Source organism: Emiliania huxleyi (genome assembly GCF_000372725.1).
Source record: "Emiliania huxleyi CCMP1516 unplaced genomic scaffold EMIHUscaffold_59, whole genome shotgun sequence".
Taxonomy (NCBI): domain Eukaryota; phylum Haptophyta; order Isochrysidales; family Noelaerhabdaceae; genus Emiliania; species Emiliania huxleyi.
Genome location: NW_005197576.1, coordinates 135644 through 155365, shown reverse-complemented (window position 1 = coordinate 155365; position 19722 = coordinate 135644). Strand labels below are relative to the sequence as shown.

Here is a 19722-nt window from a genome sequence, read left to right as displayed (position 1 = left end):
CCCCAGCCCAGCAGGCTGCAGTCGAGTGGGTGTTGGAGCACCTCGATCAGGTCGAGTCTTCGGCCGGCGGCGCCGATGCCACACTGGCTGCGCTCGTGCTCGACCTGCGGACAGAGCATGCTGCCGAAGCGGCTGGCCTTAGCCCGGAGACGGTGCTCGCAAAGGCCAAAATCGTCGAAGTTGGCGACCTCAGAAACATCCGCCGCCTGCTCACCGGGCCGCCATTCGGCTTCCCTTCCGAGTACGTCGCGAAAATCAGCACGGCCACCAAGTCGGCGGTCACCGAGCGGGCGGGCCGGCGTGGCATCTTTTGCCTCGTCGCGTGCGGAGCGCTGCCGTCACTCGGCGAGCCCGCGCCGAGCGCCTACAACATGGCCGTCGCCTCCGTCTTCATGAGCGACCTGCATGCGATGCGGGCCGAGGCCTGCGAGCCGCCCGCGGAGCGCGGCAAGGCCGGCACCGCTGCGTGCGCCGTCTGCGGAGCGGGCGGCGACCTCAAGGCGTGCGCCCGGTGCGGCACGGTGGCCTACTGCGGAAAGGAGCACCAGCTCGCCGACTGGAAGGGCGGCCACAAGCACAGCTGCAAGCAGCGCGCCCAGCTCTGCGAGGCGATCGCTGCGGCGCGCGGCAGCGCCGACTCTCTCGCCTCGGCCCGCGCGATCGTCGCGCGAATGAGCGACCTGCAGGTGGCGAGCGACTGCAGCAGGCTCGACTCTGGGATGCCGATCGGGGCGCAAGACAGCGTCTCGCTCGGCGAGGGCTTCCAGTTCGCTGCCGCCACGCGGACGCCGCCGCGAGAGTGCGTGGCTTGTGGGCCGCCGAGAGGGCCGCAGAGCCTCGCTGCGCTGGCCGAGGGGCTGCAGCTCGAGAGCGAAAGCCCCGGCTGAGCCCGAGCCGCGCAGTGGCCGGCACCTCGTCCGCTAAGAGACACAGATCTTCTTCGTCCGCTATCGACGTGTCTCGTGTGTGTATCGAGGGAGGTGGATCACAATAATTCCATTTTTGTGGTTTCTTTTTGGATTTTGGGTTGCCAAACAACAGCGGCCGGCGGCGATCTTGGGAGCGTTACAAAAACGTTCGTGAGGTGGTTGCCGGTGCGGTGAGTGCTGAGTCCGACATGAATGCCCTGCTGGCAACAAGCCATCGGCCGCGGCCCGCCGCTGCGTCTGTCTCCGCCCCACTCGACCTTACGACGCATCCCGACGTCCGCATTGCCAGTCCGGAAGGCCGAGCTGCCTCGAACAGGCCGTCTGTGAGTGATTTCCTCAGCGCAACGAGTCCTGGCACAAAGCAGACAGGGACCTCGCAGGTGGTGCCGACAGCATTGCGCACGGCGAATGATTCAAGCAAACAGCAGCTTCTCGCAAAGACGAGGGGAGATTCAGCAGCGGACTTTCTCAAGGCCATGGATTCCCGCGGCGGAGGCGCCGCGTCCAAGCTGGCGGCACCGTCAGCCTTTGATTCGTCAACAGTGGCAAACGACGTAGTCGGCAGACCGAGGTCTAGAATGAAGCTGCAAGACACGGGCGGTTCGTCCAACGTGCTTCTGGAGCGCGTTGCGCTCGCCGAGGCAAGATGTGAGCACGCGGCGCTCTCGGGGCAAAAGGCGGCGCGCCAGCTTGCTGCGCTGCGGGTGAGGTTTGTCCGCGTGGAGGAGGAGCGCGACGCCGTCCGAAAGCAGCTGAATCAGGCCCGGGACGAGGTCACAAAGCTGAGGGCCGACAACCAGTCGCTCAACACAAAGCTCTCTGCCCAAGCCGCCGCCTTGTGCTCTGAAGATGTGCCTCAACTAAGACGGGAGAATGCACGTCTCAGGGCCGAGCTGGAGAAGCTCCAGGCGGCGCCAGCGGGGCTTGGCAGCGGCGCAGCTCGCTCTCCAGCGCGAGACATGGACGCCATGGGCTCACGCGCGCCGAGTACTGCCGCGGTTGCCGCACAGAGCAGTCCGAGCGTGGCAGTCGCAATCCGGAAGGACCCGGCAACTGGACGTCACCGCATCTCGGTTCGCCCCGTTAACGGCGGCTTCGCCATCGCAACGGCACCAGCCAAGCCTTCTGTCGCTGCATTCCTCAGTACGGCACGCCCTGCGGGTGACGGCGCCGCGATCGCGACAGCCGCGCCTTCCGTCGGCAGCGCTGCTGCCTTTCTCGGCGCAACCTCGCCGCGCCGAGCAGATCGCCCGTCGGTGGGTGGGTTTTTGGATACGGTTGCGGCGCGGTAGAGGGCGTGCATATAAATTGTTTTTAGAAGCTGCAAGACTTGAGCACTTGGAGTGCGTCGCCGTCGGTAGCCTCAGCCGGATGCTCGGGCCGACTTGGAGCACTTGGAGTGCAGTTGGCAACCTCACATCCGATGGCAGCAGCCGCGAATTCTTTTTGTGTGCTGTCGGCCTGGGTTCCAACTTTTTCCGGGGTATGGTATGGTACGCTCGGCGGCCCAAAGGGGGGGGGGGGGGTATGGTCCTGACCGCCCAAGACTAGCCTACCATACCAGACCCCGGAAAAAGTTGGAACCCTGTTGTTAGTTGCGCACCCAGCGGGCCGGATGCTCGGGCACCACACGGAATTTTTTTCGGCCTGCTTTTGTTGTGCCAGCTTGCGGGCACAGGACGCCGGCATTTAGCACGCTCGACACCCTCGCTCAGCTCCCCCGATGCCGCCGCAACACCACGCGGGCGTCTGGCTCGCGTCTGGGATGCTGCTCTTCTTCCTCGTTCGTCGCGTGGCTGGTCTGCAGAGGCGCCAGATCGCCATGTGCCACGGGACGGCTGCCGGCGAGGCAGCCCGGCCACTCTCGAAAGTGCACCACGCGACTGTTGCGCTCGTGCCTCCAGAGGAGTGCTGGCCGCCGATCCAGGAGGCGAGGCTTGAACTTCGCGACCGCGGCATCTACCGCTGGCCGCCGCACATCAACCTGCTCTACCCGTTTGCGCCCGCTGACGAGATGGCTCTGGCGCTGGCCCGCCTGGCTCCCGCGGCGGCAGCGCTGCCGCCGTTCGAGCTGGACCTCGACCAGCTGGGTACGTTTGGTGGTCGCAGGCGCGGCGTGCTCTGGGCAGCGCCTTCGGACGCGGCGCAGCTCGGCCGCCTGGTCGAGCTGCAGGCGGCCCTCCAAGCCGCGGCGCCCGAGTTTGACGACCAGCAGCGCGTCGGTGGCGGCGGCTTCGTGCCGCACATGACCCTCTCGCACTTTGACTCGCTCGACGAAGCGGAGGCGGCGCGCGCAGCTCTCGCGCCGCGCTGGCGTCCCGTCCGCTTCACGCTCGGCGGCGGCGCGGCGGGGCAGACAGCGGTTCACCTGATGTGGCGTGACGGAGGAAGCGGACAGTTTAAGCGTGCCGCCAGCCTCCCGCTCGGCGTCGCTCCGGACGCGCCGCTGCCACCACTGCTCGACCCGCCACACTGCTTCCCGCAGATGCCGGAGGAAGAGGAGGCGTGGGTGGTCGAGGCGCGGAAGGCGGCAGCCAAGGGGCGCAAGGGACGCCGGAGGCGCTCGCCCCGCCGCAGTCCGGAGGAGCGAGCGGCGGTGGCGGCGAGGACCCCAGAGGAGATTGCAGCCATCCGTGCCGCGCGAGCGGCGGCGCGGCGTGAGGCAGACCCGTCGGCATAGTCAACGCTCATTCGTCATTGTGATTTGTGTAGAGCGTGTAGGCGGTCGTGTGGCATTTTTAAATACTCTCGTGAGCTGTGAACAGACGCACTTGCCTTCGGGGGCAAGTACCCAAATCCCAAATCCGCTAGGTTGGGCGAAAAAGAAAGAAAACAGGCAACCCAAGGGAGGGATGGGAGGACGGTACGCCGCCACCACACAGGGATTTTAGGGGAGAAGTGTGGTGTTAGCCGTCGCCCACCCTCGGGCGTCTACCACTTCCTATCTCTCTCCGCAGTTTATCACCAATTCTTGCAGCGACCTTCATGCCACCTCGCATTCTAGGTTGGGCGTGCTTTCACAGCCTCACGAGAGTAATTTTTAAACACGCCTTCTATACAGGTCATGCAAAATAAATCTGAGAAATATTCGCGGGCGTATCGTCGATGTCCCAAAGTCAGCGTTGCGGAGTTGCGAGAAGCGATGGGCGCCCCTCTAAACGCCCATAGCGCCACCGCCTCGCTCGCCCGAGCCGCTCCGACTGGAGGGCGCTGCGCTCGCCCGGCATCGAGCCGGTGCACCACCCGCCCCCAGACGCGGGTCCGGACCCCCCTCGTCGCCAGCGGCAGCCGCTGGCTCGACGACCAGCACCCTCTCGGCCGCCTCCTTGGCCCGGCCGCCGCTGTCGCGGCTGTCGGGCTCCGCGACAGCCGTCGACCACCGACCAGAGGTAGCTGTGCCGCTATGGATGCGGAAAGTGCAAAAATGCATACGCGCTTTTGCGACCCCGCAGCATGGTTTGATAAAAGCCACCGTTCTCGAGTCGGCGAACTCACCATTTTATTTTCGAGTTTAGGTCTCGTGACGGCTATCTCGACCCTGCGCGCGCGATCTGAAGCTACGAGGCCTGGGTCGGGGCTATGAGTGGGCTACATGCCGCTTGCCGCGGCTCCTAGGTCGACGAAACGCTCGCGCTTCACCCTCCCCCCCTCTGACGATAGGTCGTCTGCGTCGTGCGCTCACCGGCAAGAATCTAACGGCGGGCGATGGCGGCGCGCGGCGACGCTTCTGACTCAATGGAAGGTCGCCCACACACCCACCCTCACCACAACGCCGTAGGCGGGTCGAGGCTGCCCTCCACCCGCTCGCGTTTGCCTCCCCTACCCGACCGGGTCGGCTCCCTCTAGATGGCGCCCGAGACACCTTCCCGGCTGCGTTTCTGCCCGCGACAGCGGCGCCTGAGCGCGTGGGCTGCAAGGCCCCTCGGGGAGGCCCGCGGGGCGGCGGGAGAGAGCTCTCCCGCGGTCGTGGCGCACCATTTCACCCGTAGACGCCTCTTTATAGTCGCCTTTTAGCACCTCCTCTCTACACGCCGCCGAGTAGACCCCGCCGCACCGCATCACCGCCCCCTTCCCTGCCCCGTCGCCCTCCTGAGCTCCCCCCCCTTCGCTCCAGTCACGCACAGGACGGCTGGGCCATCGGCCCGCGTGACAGGCGCCCGGGACGGCCGGGGAGCGGCTCCGTCATTTGAGCCCTCTCGGGCCACCCTCGGGCGCGTCCGCCGGCCGGCAGAGCACCGCTCAGGCGACTCAGACGGCCCGCCCGACCACCGCTTTCGATCGTGCCGCCCCCACGGCATCAGTGGCCGGCTGGGGGGGGCAGACGGCGTCCGCGCACCCCTCGTGGGGGTGACCACCGCTCTCCTCTCACCTCTCCCCCCCCGCCCGTGGCACCCCACGCACGCGTCCCTCTCAGGGGCGCAAGGCGGCACGTTCAACGCTTGCCTCGGCCCACCTCGCCTTCACGCCCGCCGCCGCGACCAAGGAGGTGGCCTCGGCGGCCCAGACGAAGCCCGTGCGGCTCGTTTGGGAGCCGCGCGCCGTCCCTCTCTCGCCCGCGCTGCTCGCCACGCCGAAGCCCACGTCCCTCCGGCCGCAGGCGCCGCCGGGGAGTGACCAGCGCCCCTCCCGAGCACCTTCTCGGCGGGCAGCGCCTCCGTAGCGGCGCTGGCGGCCCCTGCGAGCCGGCCGGCGCCACGAGTGAGTATTCGAAGGCGCGCGCGTCCCCTCTCTCCCCGGCCCGCCGCGTCTCTCTGACCACCCCTCCCCCTCCCGGGTCAGGCGTGCATCGGGCGTACAAAATGGCCGCGGGGCGCACCTCCAGCGACGCTGTCTCTTTGGCCCGAGCGGTGGGTAACTCCCTGGCCGGGCTCAGGCCCTCTCGGGCTGCTGCGAGCTGCGCGATGCGCGTCCCCTCCGCCGCACGGCCGTGCCCCTGCCCCTCACACTCCGACTCCGCCGCAGGACCGGTCTGGCGACCCGGAACGACCGCCTAGAGCAGCAGCATCGACCATCCCGACCCCGTGGGGGCCGGGGCGGGCCAGCCAGACGTGAGAGCACCCCTCCCCCCCTCTCGCGGCGCGTCCCCTCCTTCCTCCCCGCACCCCGCCACCCGGCTCGCAGCCCCGTCGCCGTCGTGAGTCAGCCCTCGGTCAGGTACTGCCAAAGGCGGCCGAAGCAACACCATCGCTACCAGCGCCACCGTGCCGGTGCTGGTGAGCTCTGCGGCCCGTGTAGCGGCCCCTTAGCCCGTCGCCCGGGCACATGGCGCCCTCACACCGCTCCTCGCCCCCGTCTCGCAGGCCAAAATCGTCGACATCGCGTCGGCACTCTCTACGGCGCGCCTGGGCTCGCAGAGGGCGGCCTGGGCGGTGCAGGGTGGCTGGGCTGCCCCCCTCGCGCGGTGCGCCAAGCCTCGGGGGTCGGGGAGACCATCTCGGGTCGCCGAGGGGGCGGGTCGGACGCCCGATCCGGCTGCTGGCCGGAGGACGTCGCCGGCTCCGCAATTTTGGGCGCCCCAGTCGCCTCCAGCCGGGCCGAGCGGCGCCAGCTGGTAGCTGGGGCCGCAGGGCGGTCGGGCCGACACCGTATGCTAGTCGGAGTGGGTTGTCTAGGGGTGTAAAGGTCGGTAGAGTGTCCGTTTGTGGCCTCCGGACGGGCTCTGGTCGGGAGCCCGCCGGGCCGGCTGAGGCTGTGTGTCCGTCCACTGTGGACCAGGTGATGGCCTAGGAGCCCTGCACGGACGGTGTTTATGCTATATAACACCTAGGGACCGCCTGGGGTGGGCGGCGAGCCGCGCATCGGCCGACAATGTGCCGGTGTACGCGTTTCGGTCACACTCAGGGCCCGTTTTGCATGACCTGAACACAGGTAACCATCATGATGTCGGATCAACAGTGTATTCGTACGGCTCCAGGAAAAACCGCTCCTTGACGACGACTACGCGGCCCGTTTTAGGCAGTGATGATACACCACGCGCGCTGCGCCACTTGCAAGCGCCACGGAATAAATACTCGCTCCAACAAAAATACGATGATCTCATAGCTGCTCAGCGCTGGCCGCTCCTGCATTGCGCGCCCGGAAGCGGCCCTGGAGCACGCTCCACCAGGTTGTCCAGACCATCGATACGGCGCTCACGTACGGGATGCGCCAGTGAGGCGGCACCAGCCGGAAGCCCACAAAGGAGGCGGGCAGCCAGAGGCTCCAGTTGGCATAGAGCGACTCCTTCAACTCCGTCCTCAGCCGGTGCTGGACGTGCTCCACGCCGCACGCAACGCCTCGCGCCCACGCGCCCTGCAGCAGCGCGTCGATAGAGTAGAAAAGTGGGAAGTAGAGGAGCGGCACATGCACGAGCTGGTCCAGCGCCGCCTTGCCGGCCGAGGCGAGGGCTGTCGTCCCCGGGACGAGCCGCTCGAACAGCCGGCAGTAGAGGTAGTACTGCCCGAAGCCCATCCAGCCTCCGCCAAAGAGGGTGAAGACCGCCGTTCGCCGGAGGTCGAGCGTCTCCAACGACCGTCCCTTCACTGCCGTCTGCACAAGCACGTCGGCTGCCGTAGTCTTGACTGCCGCGCTGGTGGCGCCAAAGGCTACCGGCCGCGCAGCCGCCATCGCGTTGAGCGACCTGATGGTGGCTGATAAGGACGGCAGGCTGAACATAGTTGTTGGAGAGAGAGGGGAGAGGAAGGACGCGTTTCCACTCTTGGCTGCTCGTTCTCAGCGCAGCGCTCTTGCATTCACACCCGCACAGCACACTGAGGTATTTTTATGTTCCCCCACCCGGGTGGGGGAATTTTATATTTAGCAATATGAGCCGCCGTCCCCACTCGAACTCGAGTCCGCCGACCGCTATAGGTCGAGCGGGGAGAGAGGCGCTGCCTCCACGGCGGGGACGGAGGCGACACCTCCGTCCCCACCGCCATTGGTTCGAGCGGCAAGCCTTAGGTAGAGCGGGGACGGAGACGTGGAAAAGCGTGCTTGTGAGTGGAAGCCACAAGCGCGCTGGCTCCGGTCGTTCGTAAATGAGGGTGTTTTTCTGTGTGTGTGTTTTCTTGAAGCCTTTCTTAAACTGGGTAACGAACCCCTGTCACTCCGTGAAGTGAACAGAAGAGAGGTGTGAACAGACTGGCGTGCTGATCGTGAAGAGGCGCCATGTCATCGGACACCGAGAGCACGGTCTGCGACCCGCGGTTAGAGGTCGCACCCGAGCCGCAAGTCCCCAATGATAATGGAGGGGAGTTCATGAGCAAGTCGCTGGCCGAATACCTCACCACGAATGAGATTAAACACACCACCAGCTCTCCCTACTCGCCGAACCAAAACGCCATCGCCGAACAGGCGATGTGGCGGCTCTGTTCGGTGGCGAGGGCGATGCTGCTTGAGTGCGGACTCCCTACCTGCCACTGGGCGATGGCGCTCACGCAAGCAGCGCTACGACTCAACATCACGCCTCGACGCACGATCCGAGCCGGATCCAAAATTAAAGGCGCGAGCCCCGACCCAAGCGATGTGGCCTGGACCACCCCTTATGAACGTCTAAAAGGGCGCAAGCCAAACGTGCGCTTCCTGCGTGTGTTTGGATGCCGGGCCTGGGTACTCAACGAGCCTATCCAAGGACGTGCCAAGCTCGAGTCAATCGCAACAGAGGGATGGTGCATCGGGCCAGCGCGATACTCGCGTGGAATGGTCATTTACATCCCCGACAGCGAATCGCCCAACGACTTAACAAAAGGCAAGTACAAGATCACCCGGAACATCCGGGTAGACGAGTCGTTCACACCTAAGGGACGCGTCGACAGAGGGCCATCACTAGCGCCTCCGATCGTCGCGGGGAGTGAACGCCCCCAGGCAAAGGACGTGATACTCTTCCGAGTCCCTGCCAAAGCTAAACCGGGTGACGTGCTCGATGTCACCTCGCCCAAGACGGGTAGAAGCGTGCAAATACGCGTCGCCGAGAGGATGTACCCAGAAACATACTGGACGGCGTACGACACGACCATCCCGAACGCCGACGACGCTGTCTTTGGCACAACGCAATCGATAATCGACGCGAGCGCTGATGGAGCCGACGCTGGGAGCACCACTGCACCCTCGCGGGGCCTTCCCACAGAGGGGGTGCTAGTCGGCGGCAAAAGCAAGCAGCTCAAGAAGATATCCAAGCGCGCTCGCAACAACGCCATCAAGGGTGGCCCCGTCAACAGCCCGTCGTCTAACCCGACACTTCCACCAACCTGGGTGACAGCTGTTCCAGGGGGTGGCGCCTCCGGGGACGATGTCACCTGGGCAACTCCGGTCCCACCGCCCAGGGTGACCGCCGTGCCCGGAGGGCCCAAAGGTACTGACGTGACTTGGGCGAGCGTCGCTGGGCGCCATGACAGCCAGCAGCCTACACCCCAAGCCTCGGCTGAGGGGGTGGACGGCGCGCAGCTCGTGACTGCGAACATGACGCATACAATGCGCATGCACAGGACAGACTTCGAGGAGCTCAGTGAGGCTCTCGAAGACGGTGACGAGGAAGCGATCGAGCAGTTCATCACCAAGCAGAAGATGTTACGAGGCGATGACCCCGACGTCACATACACGGTCGGCATCCCCCCAAGCTGCAAGTCTGCCCTAACGGGCCCTGACAAAGAGAAATGGATGCCGTCATACACTGAGGAGCTAACGGCACTCCAACAAAATAAGACGTTCTCCGTAGAGGACATCCCCGCCGGCGTCCATGTCATCGACCCAACAGTTGTGCGAGATGTCAAACGTGATGAGAACGGCCGCCCAGACCGCTGGAAGACGCGCGTCTGCGCTCGAGGCTTCATGCAGCGGCTGGGCGAACATTACTTCAACACGTTCAGCAACACGGTTCGATATGAGACGCTGCGGCTACTTATGGCGATAGCCGCAGGCAACGACCTCGCCCTTACGAGTCTTGACATCAAGACGGCTTACCTCAACGGCTACATCGAAGGGGGCGTCCAGATCTACATGCGCTTTCCTGCCGGATGGCACTTTGAGGGTGACGGATTCGACTACACCTTCAAATACACTGGTGATCACACGCGCAAGAGGGGGCGTCCCGAGCGTGGACTACGATTGGTCAAGGCCATCTACGGTCTGAAGCAGAGCGGAGCACTCTGGGAAGAGACGCTCCGATCGTTCCTACTCTCCATCAACGCCATCCAGTGCGTCGTTGACCCGTGCCTGTGGCGGTACTCCAAAGGCGGCAACACCCTGCTCTTCGTCGTGTACGTTGACGACATCGTGATCGCCTGCTCCAACCAAGACTTTCGCGATGCGTTTGTGAGCATGCTCCAAGAGCGATTCACATTGCGCGACAATGGCCCACTCACCTGGGTGTTCGGTTCTGCCGTCGAGCAGGACCTAGAGCAAGGCACCGTTAGCTTTCACCAAAAGCTCTTCATTCAAGATACCGTCAAGGAGTTCCTGGGCGACGACCCCCGCCCCAGTAAGCGCGCCGTACCGTGCAACGACGACATCACCAATCTCACCCACCTCGAAGAGGGTGAGATGATGCACCCACGATACGCCGAAATTGTTGGCAAGATAGGGTGGTTGGCCAACATCTCCCGGCCAGACATTGGCTACGCCTACTCGATGCTCTCAAAGTTCCTAAAGGGGGGCGGGGAGCGCCATTTCAACGTTGCCCTTGGCGTCCTCGCTTACCTGGACAAGACCAGGGACAAGACAATCACCTATCGCCGCGAGGCGGATGGCAACCTCGCCGATCACATCGTAGAGCATGCCGACTTAGCCAGCTTCGACTACGACAGGTTCGTGCCGATCATCTTCTCGGACACCTCTCATGGCGGGGAAAAGCCTCAGGCGGGATACGTGATTTTTGTGTGCAATGGGCCAGTCTCTGCACACGCTGGACGCCTTAAGTCCACGCCCACCTCATCGTCCGAAGGCGAGTATGCCATTGCGACCAAGGCCACACAAGCGGCCATCGCGGTCTCGGACACCATCAAGTTCATGGCCGAGGACCTACCCGACTACAAGGGCAATAAGTCGGACCTCGGATGCACAATGCCGCTCTTCTGCGACAATAGGGCGGCCGTGCTCCTTAGCGAGGGCAACACCTCCTCGAAACGCATGCGACATGTGGCGACTCAGATCGCCTTCCTGCGCGAGCAAGTGAAGGATACGAAGCGCGTTAGGCTCACCCACATCCGAACGCAGGGGCAAGTGGCCGACCTTTTCACGAAGCCACTGACAGCGGCTGTCTTTCACCCTCTACGCGCATTCGTCGTGTCGTAGCGCCGAGTGACCACTCGCCGACGCCCACCCACGTGATTGAGGTGGTGAGCAGACGGAGGTTGCGTCACCGTACCAGCAGATGCATGCATGAAGATGGCCAGGAACGAGCCAAGCATGTGCAGCGGCTAGGATGTACAGCAGGAACGCGCCGCGTACACCAGCTAGCCACTGAGGGGGTGAGCTGCTCGTTCTCAGCGCAGCGCTCTTGCATTCACACCCGCACAGCACCCTGAGGTATTTTTATGTTCCCCCACCCGGGTGGGGGAATTTTATATTTAGCAATATGAGCCGCCGTCCCCACTCGAACTCGAGTCCGCCGACCGCTATAGGTCGAGCGGGGAGAGAGGCGCTGCCTCCACGGCGGGGACGGAGGCGACACCTCCGTCCCCACCGCCATTGGTTCGAGCGGCAAGCCTTAGGTAGAGCGGGGACGGAGACGTGGAAAAGCGTGCTTGTGAGTGGAAGCCACAAGCGCGCTGGCTCCGGTCGTTTGTAAATGAGGGTGTTTTTCTGTGTGTGTGTTTTCTTGAAGCCTTTCTTAAACTGGGTAACGAACCCCTGTCACTCCGTGAAGTGAACAGAAGAGAGGTGTGAACAGACTGGCGTGCTGATCGTGAAGAGGCGCCATGTCATCGGACACCGAGAGCACGGTCTGCGACCCGCGGTTAGAGGTCGCACCCGAGCCGCAAGTCCCCAAGGGGCCGGGCCAGATAAGGCGCGTGCCCCAGCTGTTCACAGCAACAGCACGGTCTACCCCCGTCGTCCCACCCCAAGTGCAGCAGCTTGGCGCGAAGAAAAGAAAACCCGGCGGAGCCGCGCAGCACACTAACAGCAATGAGTCGGGGGACGAGGGCTACCGCCCGACCGTGCCGATCCTGCACTGAGGGATGAGGTGAGCTCCCTATTCGCGGACACCACGCAACAAATCGCGTCCACATCAGCGAAACCTCACGTGGAAGAAGCCGACGCTGGTCGAGATGGGCAGGAACCTCGCCCGGCTCTCCCCGAGGTCAGACTTGGCTCGCGCCGCGTTCCGCAAGCACATCACCCTCACGAACCCGGACTCGATCGGCGGCGAGACGGCCCACGACTGGACCTCTCCGACGTTGAGCGTGGCGTACTCGCGTGACGCGCGCGTCCACGGCCCATCGGCGGCGGCGGCCGTCTCCAGGTGGAAGTTGCGAACCGAGAGCGGGCCCGAGGGCAGCGGCGGGATGCGCATGTCGATGCGCTCGACGCGACGCGGCTGCCCATCCGCGCTGAGCGCGAAGGCGATCCACTCCGCCCCGACTCCGCGCGGCATCGATCCCTCTCCGGAGATCCACCAGTTGGAGCACGTCTGCTCGAGCGCAAACGGGAGGCTGCACAGCGGACCAACGTCGAGGGAGGACGCGCAGACCGCCTTGACGTCCTCGTGATCGACGCGCCGCACCGCCAGGAATGAGAGAATATGGCTCACGATCTCTGGCTGCAGCGCCTGTGCCGCATCGCCCCACTCCAAGGCTTCGAGAAGTCGGGTCAGTATGACCTCGCTCGAGCAGCCGCTCGTCATCACCACCTCGTTTGGCTCAAGCGTCGGACGCACGGGTCGCAACTTTGCTCGGCGCACACACCGGGAGGTCGACTCGCCGCAAACCCGGAGTTTGCAGTCTCTTCCGGAGCCGTCGTCGGTAAGCAGCTCGGCGATGTGGCCTGAGAGTTCGCCAGTGGTGCGTAGCCACACGAGCGGCGGCGCCGCTTGAGCGGTAAATTCGAGGTCCTCGTCGTCGGCTTCGGGAAGAGGCCTGCCTCGGTGAAACATCACACGTCAGTGCACACCAGGAGGGTCTGGCTGCTGGCAGGGGCAGAGACGACGCACACGTGCGGGCTTCCGGCTTCCGCGACCTTTCATGGCTAGGTAAAAGTTACAGGCCCCCGCCCGTGTGTGTGTGTGTGTGTGTGGCGCGAGAATAGCTCCGCCGTTCATGGAGGCAACCGATGCGAGTCGACTGGTGTGTGTCGTCGTGGTTTCGTATCAAGAATACTCACTCACACGCCCCCGCCCTTGCGATCTTTGTGCAGGTGGTGTGGCTAGAGATGTGGGCCCGCAGCCCTCTGGTTTCTGTTCCATGGGCAAGCTGCGAGACTGGCTTCAGGGCGACGGCGACCGCCCGCGCTGGTCGATGCTGCAGTACGCCGTCGCCGCGTGCGCCGAAGGCTTTTACAAGACGAGCTACGAGACGAGTGGAACGAAGCCCAACGCCACACTGCCAACCGTGATGCGTTTCAGCGACGGGGCGCTCAGTAGCCGCCCTTGCCCTTTCCACCCTTACCTCCCTTTCCACCCTTGCCCTTTCCCTTTCCCTTTCCCTTGCCCTTTCCCTTGCCGTCACCCTTACCCTTCCCGCCCTTGCCGCCTTTGCCGCCCTTGCCTTTGCCGCCGGGCGATCCCTTGCCGTTCCCGAAGAAACTGGTGCCGCCCTTCCCGCCACGTCCGCCACCGTGGCCCGCGTCGCTGACCTCGCTGTCGTCGCCACTGTCCCCGCCCTCCTCGCCGCCCTCCTCGCCGCTCTCCTCGCCGCCGCTCTCCTCGTCGTCCTCCTCGCCGCTCTCCTCCTCGCCCTCCTCCTCGCCACTCTCCTCGTCGCTCTCCTCGTCGTCCTCGTCTTCTGCGTGGCGCGGCACCTTCTTGCTCTGCGGAGCGAGCGCGGGCGCCGACCGCTTGCTGCCAGCGGGCGGCGCCGCATCCATCTCCTCGCTCTCCTCGTCGCTCTCCTCCTCCTCGCCACTCTCGCCGTCCTCCTCGCCGCTGCCGCTCTCGCCGTCCTCGCCCTCGTCGTCATCGTCGAGAGCCCCGCGCAGCGCCGCGTCCTCCTCCTCGTCGGAGGACTCCTCGCCGCTCCCCTCCTCACCACTCTCCTCCTCGCCCTCCTCGGAATCCATCTCGTAGCTGTCGGCGCTCTGAAGCAGATCCCGCTCCAGCCACGTGCCGCAAACGTGCACGGCACCCGCACCGGTCACCTCCAGCGTGGCGGCGTCGCGCTCTTCGAGAAGCGCCGTGATCGTGCTCTGCTCGCACCCAGGCCGCATCGAGCACAGCACCAGCGGCGTCTGGTGCGCCGCGGTGCGGATCAGCAGCCGCGTGGTGCCCGTCGCCGGCCCGCTGACCGCGGCCTGCTTGAGATGGAGCACGCGGCCTGGGCGAACGGGGAGGGCGTGCTTCTTGCCCTTGAGCACGTGGCAGCCGAAGAAGGAGTAGGGCGAGTCCTGCATGTGCACACACAGCGACGACGAGCCACGCCGGAACGTCGACGCGTGGTTTTTTCTTACTCTCTGAGTCCAAGCCACTTGAAAGTTTTCAAGTCGCCAACAACCCCTCCACGAAGGTCGTTCCAATCTCGACCAACTGGCCCACCTTCCCGGCTTCGTGCGCCGCGCATAACGAGTCCATCCAAGCGTGCAGTCTCTGCAGCGGCGCCTGTCCGCCGGCCTCGCCCGCCTCGCCGGCCGACGCCTCTCGGAGCGGGTGCCTCGCCTCGAGCGCCAGCGCGAGCTCCGCCAGCCTGCGCAGCGCCAGAGTGCTCTCGCAGCCGACCAGGAGGCTCCTCCGCTGGGAGGTGCTCGCGCGCCTCGCTGCCGCCCGCTCGGCCAGGCCGCGCAGCCGGGTCGACTCCAGCTCGCAGAAGCGCCCCGAGAGCCTGAGGACCGCCCTCCGGCTGCACTCCACCAAGCCAGCCTCGCAGCCCGGAGCGCAGCCCGGCCCAGGAGCGCCTCGGGACGACAGTGCGTCGAGCGCCGCTCGCACCTTGTCGCTCAGCTCGCTCGCTCTCCGCAGCGCCGCCACGTCGGCTGGCCGGACCGCACACGCCAGCACAAGCGTGAGCGTGCCGCCGCCAGCCGGACACGTCACCTCGCAGTCAGCGCCGGCCGGGCCCTCCTCCTCTGGCGGCCGGGAGGCGCGGCGGCGCACCGCGTAGAGCCGCCCCTCGGCGACCGACCTCTCGACGGCGCCACGCGCTCGCGCGCGCGCCCTCGCGAGCAGCGCGAGCGGGTCGCACTGAGACTGGTACCGGCGGCGCAGCCGGGCGGCGGCGCCGAGAATGCGCGCGAGGCGGCCGGACGCCTCGAGGGCGGGGGCCTCGCGGCGCAGCTCGGCGAGGCTCTCGGGGGAGTGCGAGGCGGCGCAGAGAGAGAGGAAGGCCGCGTGCAGCAGCCTCATCGCGACGGGCACTCCCCGCTCCGCCTCGCCCGCCTCGCCGCCCGCCTCGCCGCCCGCCTCCGCCTCGCCGCCCTCGTCGGTGGGCGGCGAGGCGGCCGGCAGCAGCGCAGCCTCGCCGTGCGCGAACTTTGCCCGCAGCCCCGGCCCCGCCGCGTGCAGAAACAGGTCGAGCAGCAGCGCGTGCATCCCATCGCCCAGCCACGCCAGCAGCCGGTTCGGAGACCCGTCCGAGTGCAGGTGCGGCGCGAGCAGCAGCTGGTGCTTGGAGCGCTGGCCTGCGGTGACCAGCCCCGCCGTCACGACGATCGGACCTCGGGCCAGTGGCGGCGGGGCGGTGCGCGACCCCAGCCGTCCAGCGTCGAGAAGTAGGCGCCGACGTGCGCCGCTCCGAGACTCGCCTCGGCCGGGTTTGCGAGCACAAAGCTGCCTACTTCCTCTCGAGCCGTCCCTGAGCCGTGTCGGGGCCTTGCCATGCTACTGGGTGGCGGGCACAAAGCTGCCCCGCAGCCCAGCCTCGAGCGCGGGGAGGACGAGGCAGGCGAAGGTGGCAAAGTCGCGCCTGCACGGCATTGTGAGGCATGAGAGTGCTGGCGAGCCTCTAGTCCGACGGCTCGAGGTGGCGGCGCCGGCGGTAGGCGGAGAGGCCTCGGCGCACGCTCTCCGCGTGGCCGACGCGGCACATGGGCGAGGTGAGGCAGAGGAGGCAGCACCCGTCCGCGGGGGGAGGAGGGAACGTCGGCGCCGCGTCGAGCAGGCCGCACGCGCCGCCGAGGGACGCGTCCGCCTCCTTCGGGTCCCAGCACGGCGCGGGCGGCCGCCACAGAGCCGCTTCCGCTCTCCGCGCCGCGCCCAGCGCCGCCGCAGCTCTGGAGAGGAGGCGCAGCAGCGAGGCTGCGTGGCGCTGCTCGAGCTCGCGCGGGGCGAGGAAGCCGTGCCAGATCAGGTTGCGGAGGTTGAGACTGCTGGGCGAGAAGAGCGCGCTCAGCCAAGCCACGGCGCAGGCACCGAGCCGCCTCTCAACCTCCTTGTGCGCAATCAGGTCCTTGAGGAGGAGTCCGGCACGGCCGCCGCCGCCGACGAGCTCGTTGAGGAGCCGCTCGAGGAGCGCCGAGCCGATGAGAAAGGAGAAGTGGAGGTCGCCGGCGGCGGCGGCTGCCTCCACAGCATGCAGCTCGTCGTTGTACGGCAGTCCAGCAAGCGGCTCAACCACGTGCCCGCCTGGCGGCCCTCCAAGCTCGCTCCAAAGGCCAGAGAGGCTGCTGCCGAGGCGAGCCGAGACCGCCGGCGTGAGGCGGGAGGCGGCCACGCGGAGGCGGACGTGCGACGAGGGAAGGACGAGGAGGTCGACCAGCAGGGAGACGGCCGAAGCGTCTCGACGGCTGGTGGCTACTTCGTCGTTGGGGAACTTGACACGGACACGCTCCGCATCAGCCGACATCACACCCTAGGAGGTCGTCATCCGCTATCCACGTCACCCGGCAGTGCACTCTCAGGGCCGCGCAGGCGCCGGTGCGACGTGCTTCGGTGGTGCGGGCCGGGCGGCGGTCGAGGTCTCACGGAAGAGGTCCCTCGGCGCGCCGCACGCGCCGCCTTTTCTTTTTCAGTGTGTTGTCTCTTTCTCTTCTCTATCTCTCGATGTACGTACTTTTCAGTGTATGTAGCTTTAGCTTATTATCGTTAGTGCCGGTTTTTTTTTCGTTTTTTGGTTGGCGTTTCTCGTTCCGCGACCACCACCCACGTCGACCATGGCTCGCCGCCGCTCCCGCAAGCGCCACAACTCGAGCGGTCAGCAAGACCGCGCAGTTAAGCGGCCGGCAGCCGCCGGCCTGGCGTCGGCCAGCGCGATGCAGAAGCTGCGTGGCTATCTCAGCACCGCGGCATCCACGGGCAGTGCGATGCGGCGCGAGGCGGACCTGGAGGACGATGACTTGCTAGATGAGGGAGAGGACGCGAACAGCGAGGATGGCACGGAGGTCGTGCCAGAGGAGGGCGACGGTGAGGAGGGTGAGGAGGGTGAGGGAGCTGACGGCGAGGAGGGCGGTGGCGAGGAGGGCGGTGGCGAGGAGGAGGAGGAGGAGGAGGGCGAGGAGGAGTTGGAGAGCGACGGCGAGGAGGTCGGCGAGGAGAGTGGCGGCGACAAGGTCAAGGTCTCGGCGGCGGACTGGCGCTCCGCCGCCTACTCGCGCCACTTTGACGCCTCGTGGGACGAGGCAAAGCTGGACGCGGCGCAAGCTTCTCTGCGCGGGAGCGAGGCCGCCCTGCGCGGTGTCGGGCGGGTGGAGGTGACCGCGCCGCCCGACCGGCCGCCGGTTCCCGAGCAGCCCGCCGGAGCCAGCGATGACGAGGCGCTCGCTGCCGCCGGCGTCCTGCCTCCCCTCCGGAGGTCTTACGCTAACCCTAACCCTCACCCTCACCCTAACCCCAACCCTAACCAGAGCCTGCCTCCCCTCCGGAGGTCTTACGCGGCGGCGGTGGCGGAGCACGGCGGCAAGCTCGCAGCGACGGGCCGCTCCGTGCTTCACGCCGCGAGCTCGTACCGCGACGTCTACCTGCCCTGCGCGGCGCCGGCGTCCTACGGCGACGAAGGGGGAGGGCTGATGCGCGCCCTCGCACTGCACACGCTGCAGCATGTGCTGGTCGTGACGCGGCAGAGGCTGCGCGCGGCGCAGAAGGGGACGTCGCCCGCCGACCAGGGCTTCACGCGGCCGACCGTGCTGGTGCTGCTCCCCTTCCGCTCCCACGCCCTCGCCTTCGTCAAGGCGCTGCTCGAGCTGCTGCCCGACGCCATCGAGCAGGCGACGGAGCCGCCAGGGCCGCTCCCTCTCCGCCTCAACCTCAGACCAACAACACCACCCAGTGGCCCAACAGGTGGAGAACAAGGCCCGCTTCCTCTCCGACTTCGCGCATCGCGAGGGCGAGCCGCCCATACCGCGCGCCAAGCCGGAGGACTACCGGTCCATGTTCGAGGGCGACTCGGACGCCTTGCTTCCGCGGCGGGCTCGAGTGAATCACCAATGACCGATGTCAATCAGCCACTAGGCAACACGGATGACTGCTTCCGCTGCGGGCTCCGCCTCTCGCGCAAGTCGGCCAAGCTGTACGCCGCCTTCTACAAGGCCGACCTCGTGGTCGCATCGCCGCTCGGGCTGCGCCTCGGTGTCGGCGGCGCGGGCGAGGCGCGCGCAGACTCGGACTGGCTCTCGTCCATCGAGGTGCTGCTATTACACATCATATTATAGACTCGGACTGGCTCTCGTCCATCGAGGTGCTGCTATTACACATCATATTATAGACTCGGACTGGCTCTCGTCCATCGAGGTGCTGCTATCATGGTCGATGCTGTACTGTATTTAATTGTGGTCTGGCCCTCATCCCTCGAGGTGCTGCTGCTGCTGCACGCGGATGTCTTCCTGATGCAGAACTGGGCGCACGTGGCGCGAGTCCTCTCCCTCCTCAACGCCACCCCCTCCGAGACGCGAGACACCGACTTCAGCCGCGTGCGCCCGTACGCGCTCGACGGTCTCAGCGGGCGGCTGCGCCAGACGCTGCTGCTGGCGGCGCACGAGGCGCCCGAGCTCCGAGCGCTCGCGATGCGCAGCTGCCGCAACGCCTCTGGCCGCGTCGCCGCGCTGCCCGAGCACGGCGTTGGCTGCCTCTCCGCCGTGCCCTCCGGCACGAGGCAGCTCTTCGTCCGCTTCGACGCCGCCTCGCCCGCCGAGCTCGCCGACGCGCGCTTGCACGCATTCAAGGAGCGGCTCCTGCCCGCGCTGCTGCGCGCCGTCGGCGAGCCGGCTCGGCCGGGCGGCCGCCGCGCGCAGGCAGTGCTCTTCGTGCCGTCGTACTTTGACTTTGTGCGCGTGCGCCAGCTGCTGCGGGACGAGGACGTCCCATTCGTCGGCCTCTCCGAGTACTCGGAGCCGCCGGACGTGGCACGCGCGCGTGCGGCGCTGCAGCGAGGCGCGCCGAGGAGGGGCGGGCTGCCCGGAGCTGGGCCGAGGGAGAGAGGCTGCGAGTGCTGGGGATGTAGGCGAGCTCGAGGGGCTGCTCGTCTACACCGAGCGCGCCCACTTCTTCCGGCGCCACCTCTTGAAGGGCGACGCGCAGCTCGCCTTCTACGGCCTGCCTTCATACGCCCACTTCTACCCGGAGCTCGCCCAGATGCTCTGCGCCGCGCCGTCCGACCAGCCGCGGGGCGGCGGCGCCGCCGCGGGTGGAACTTGCGTCGCGCTCTTCAGCAAGTACGACTTGCAGCCGCTGCGCCGGCTGGTGGGGGACGCTCGCGCCGCGCGGATGGTGGCCGACCGCGAGACGAGCTTCCTCTTTCAGTGA

At 66.4% G+C, this 19722-nt stretch overlaps 5 protein-coding genes across 5 annotated transcripts; 4 read left to right on the top strand and 1 right to left on the bottom strand.

Annotated features, from left to right (window-relative positions):
- Positions 1 to 1405: 1405 nt before the first annotated feature.
- On the top strand, positions 1406 to 2622 carry EMIHUDRAFT_213852 (hypothetical protein; the record flags this gene model as incomplete). The annotated part of the gene is made up of 3 exons (XM_005764460.1): positions 1406 to 2217; positions 2291 to 2422; positions 2595 to 2622. 3 exons carry the CDS (start codon positions 1406 to 1408, stop codon positions 2620 to 2622), a joined length of 972 nt encoding a protein of 323 aa, XP_005764517.1.
- Positions 2623 to 2652: 30 nt separating this feature from the next.
- Positions 2653 to 4625, top strand: EMIHUDRAFT_213851 (hypothetical protein; the record flags this gene model as incomplete). The annotated part of the gene is made up of 5 exons (XM_005764459.1): positions 2653 to 3562; positions 3695 to 3740; positions 4136 to 4163; positions 4319 to 4438; positions 4590 to 4625. 5 exons carry the CDS (start codon positions 2653 to 2655, stop codon positions 4623 to 4625), a joined length of 1140 nt encoding a protein of 379 aa, XP_005764516.1.
- A 2340-nt stretch (positions 4626 to 6965) lies between these two features.
- Positions 6966 to 7583, bottom strand: EMIHUDRAFT_104368 (hypothetical protein; the record flags this gene model as incomplete). The annotated part of the gene is made up of 1 exon (XM_005764458.1): positions 6966 to 7583. The coding sequence occupies one exon, from the start codon at positions 7581 to 7583 to the stop codon at positions 6966 to 6968; it is 618 nt and encodes a 205-aa protein (XP_005764515.1).
- Positions 7584 to 8882: 1299 nt separating this feature from the next.
- EMIHUDRAFT_213849 (hypothetical protein) lies at positions 8883 to 9580 on the top strand (the record flags this gene model as incomplete). The annotated part of the gene is made up of 2 exons (XM_005764457.1): positions 8883 to 9472; positions 9556 to 9580. 2 exons carry the CDS (start codon positions 8883 to 8885, stop codon positions 9578 to 9580), a joined length of 615 nt encoding a protein of 204 aa, XP_005764514.1.
- Positions 9581 to 17138: 7558 nt separating this feature from the next.
- EMIHUDRAFT_213844 (hypothetical protein) lies at positions 17139 to 19722 on the top strand (the record flags this gene model as incomplete). The annotated part of the gene is made up of 8 exons (XM_005764456.1): positions 17139 to 17366; positions 17508 to 17776; positions 17849 to 18261; positions 18433 to 18605; positions 18774 to 19082; positions 19260 to 19332; positions 19421 to 19568; positions 19629 to 19722. 8 exons carry the CDS (start codon positions 17139 to 17141, stop codon positions 19720 to 19722), a joined length of 1707 nt encoding a protein of 568 aa, XP_005764513.1.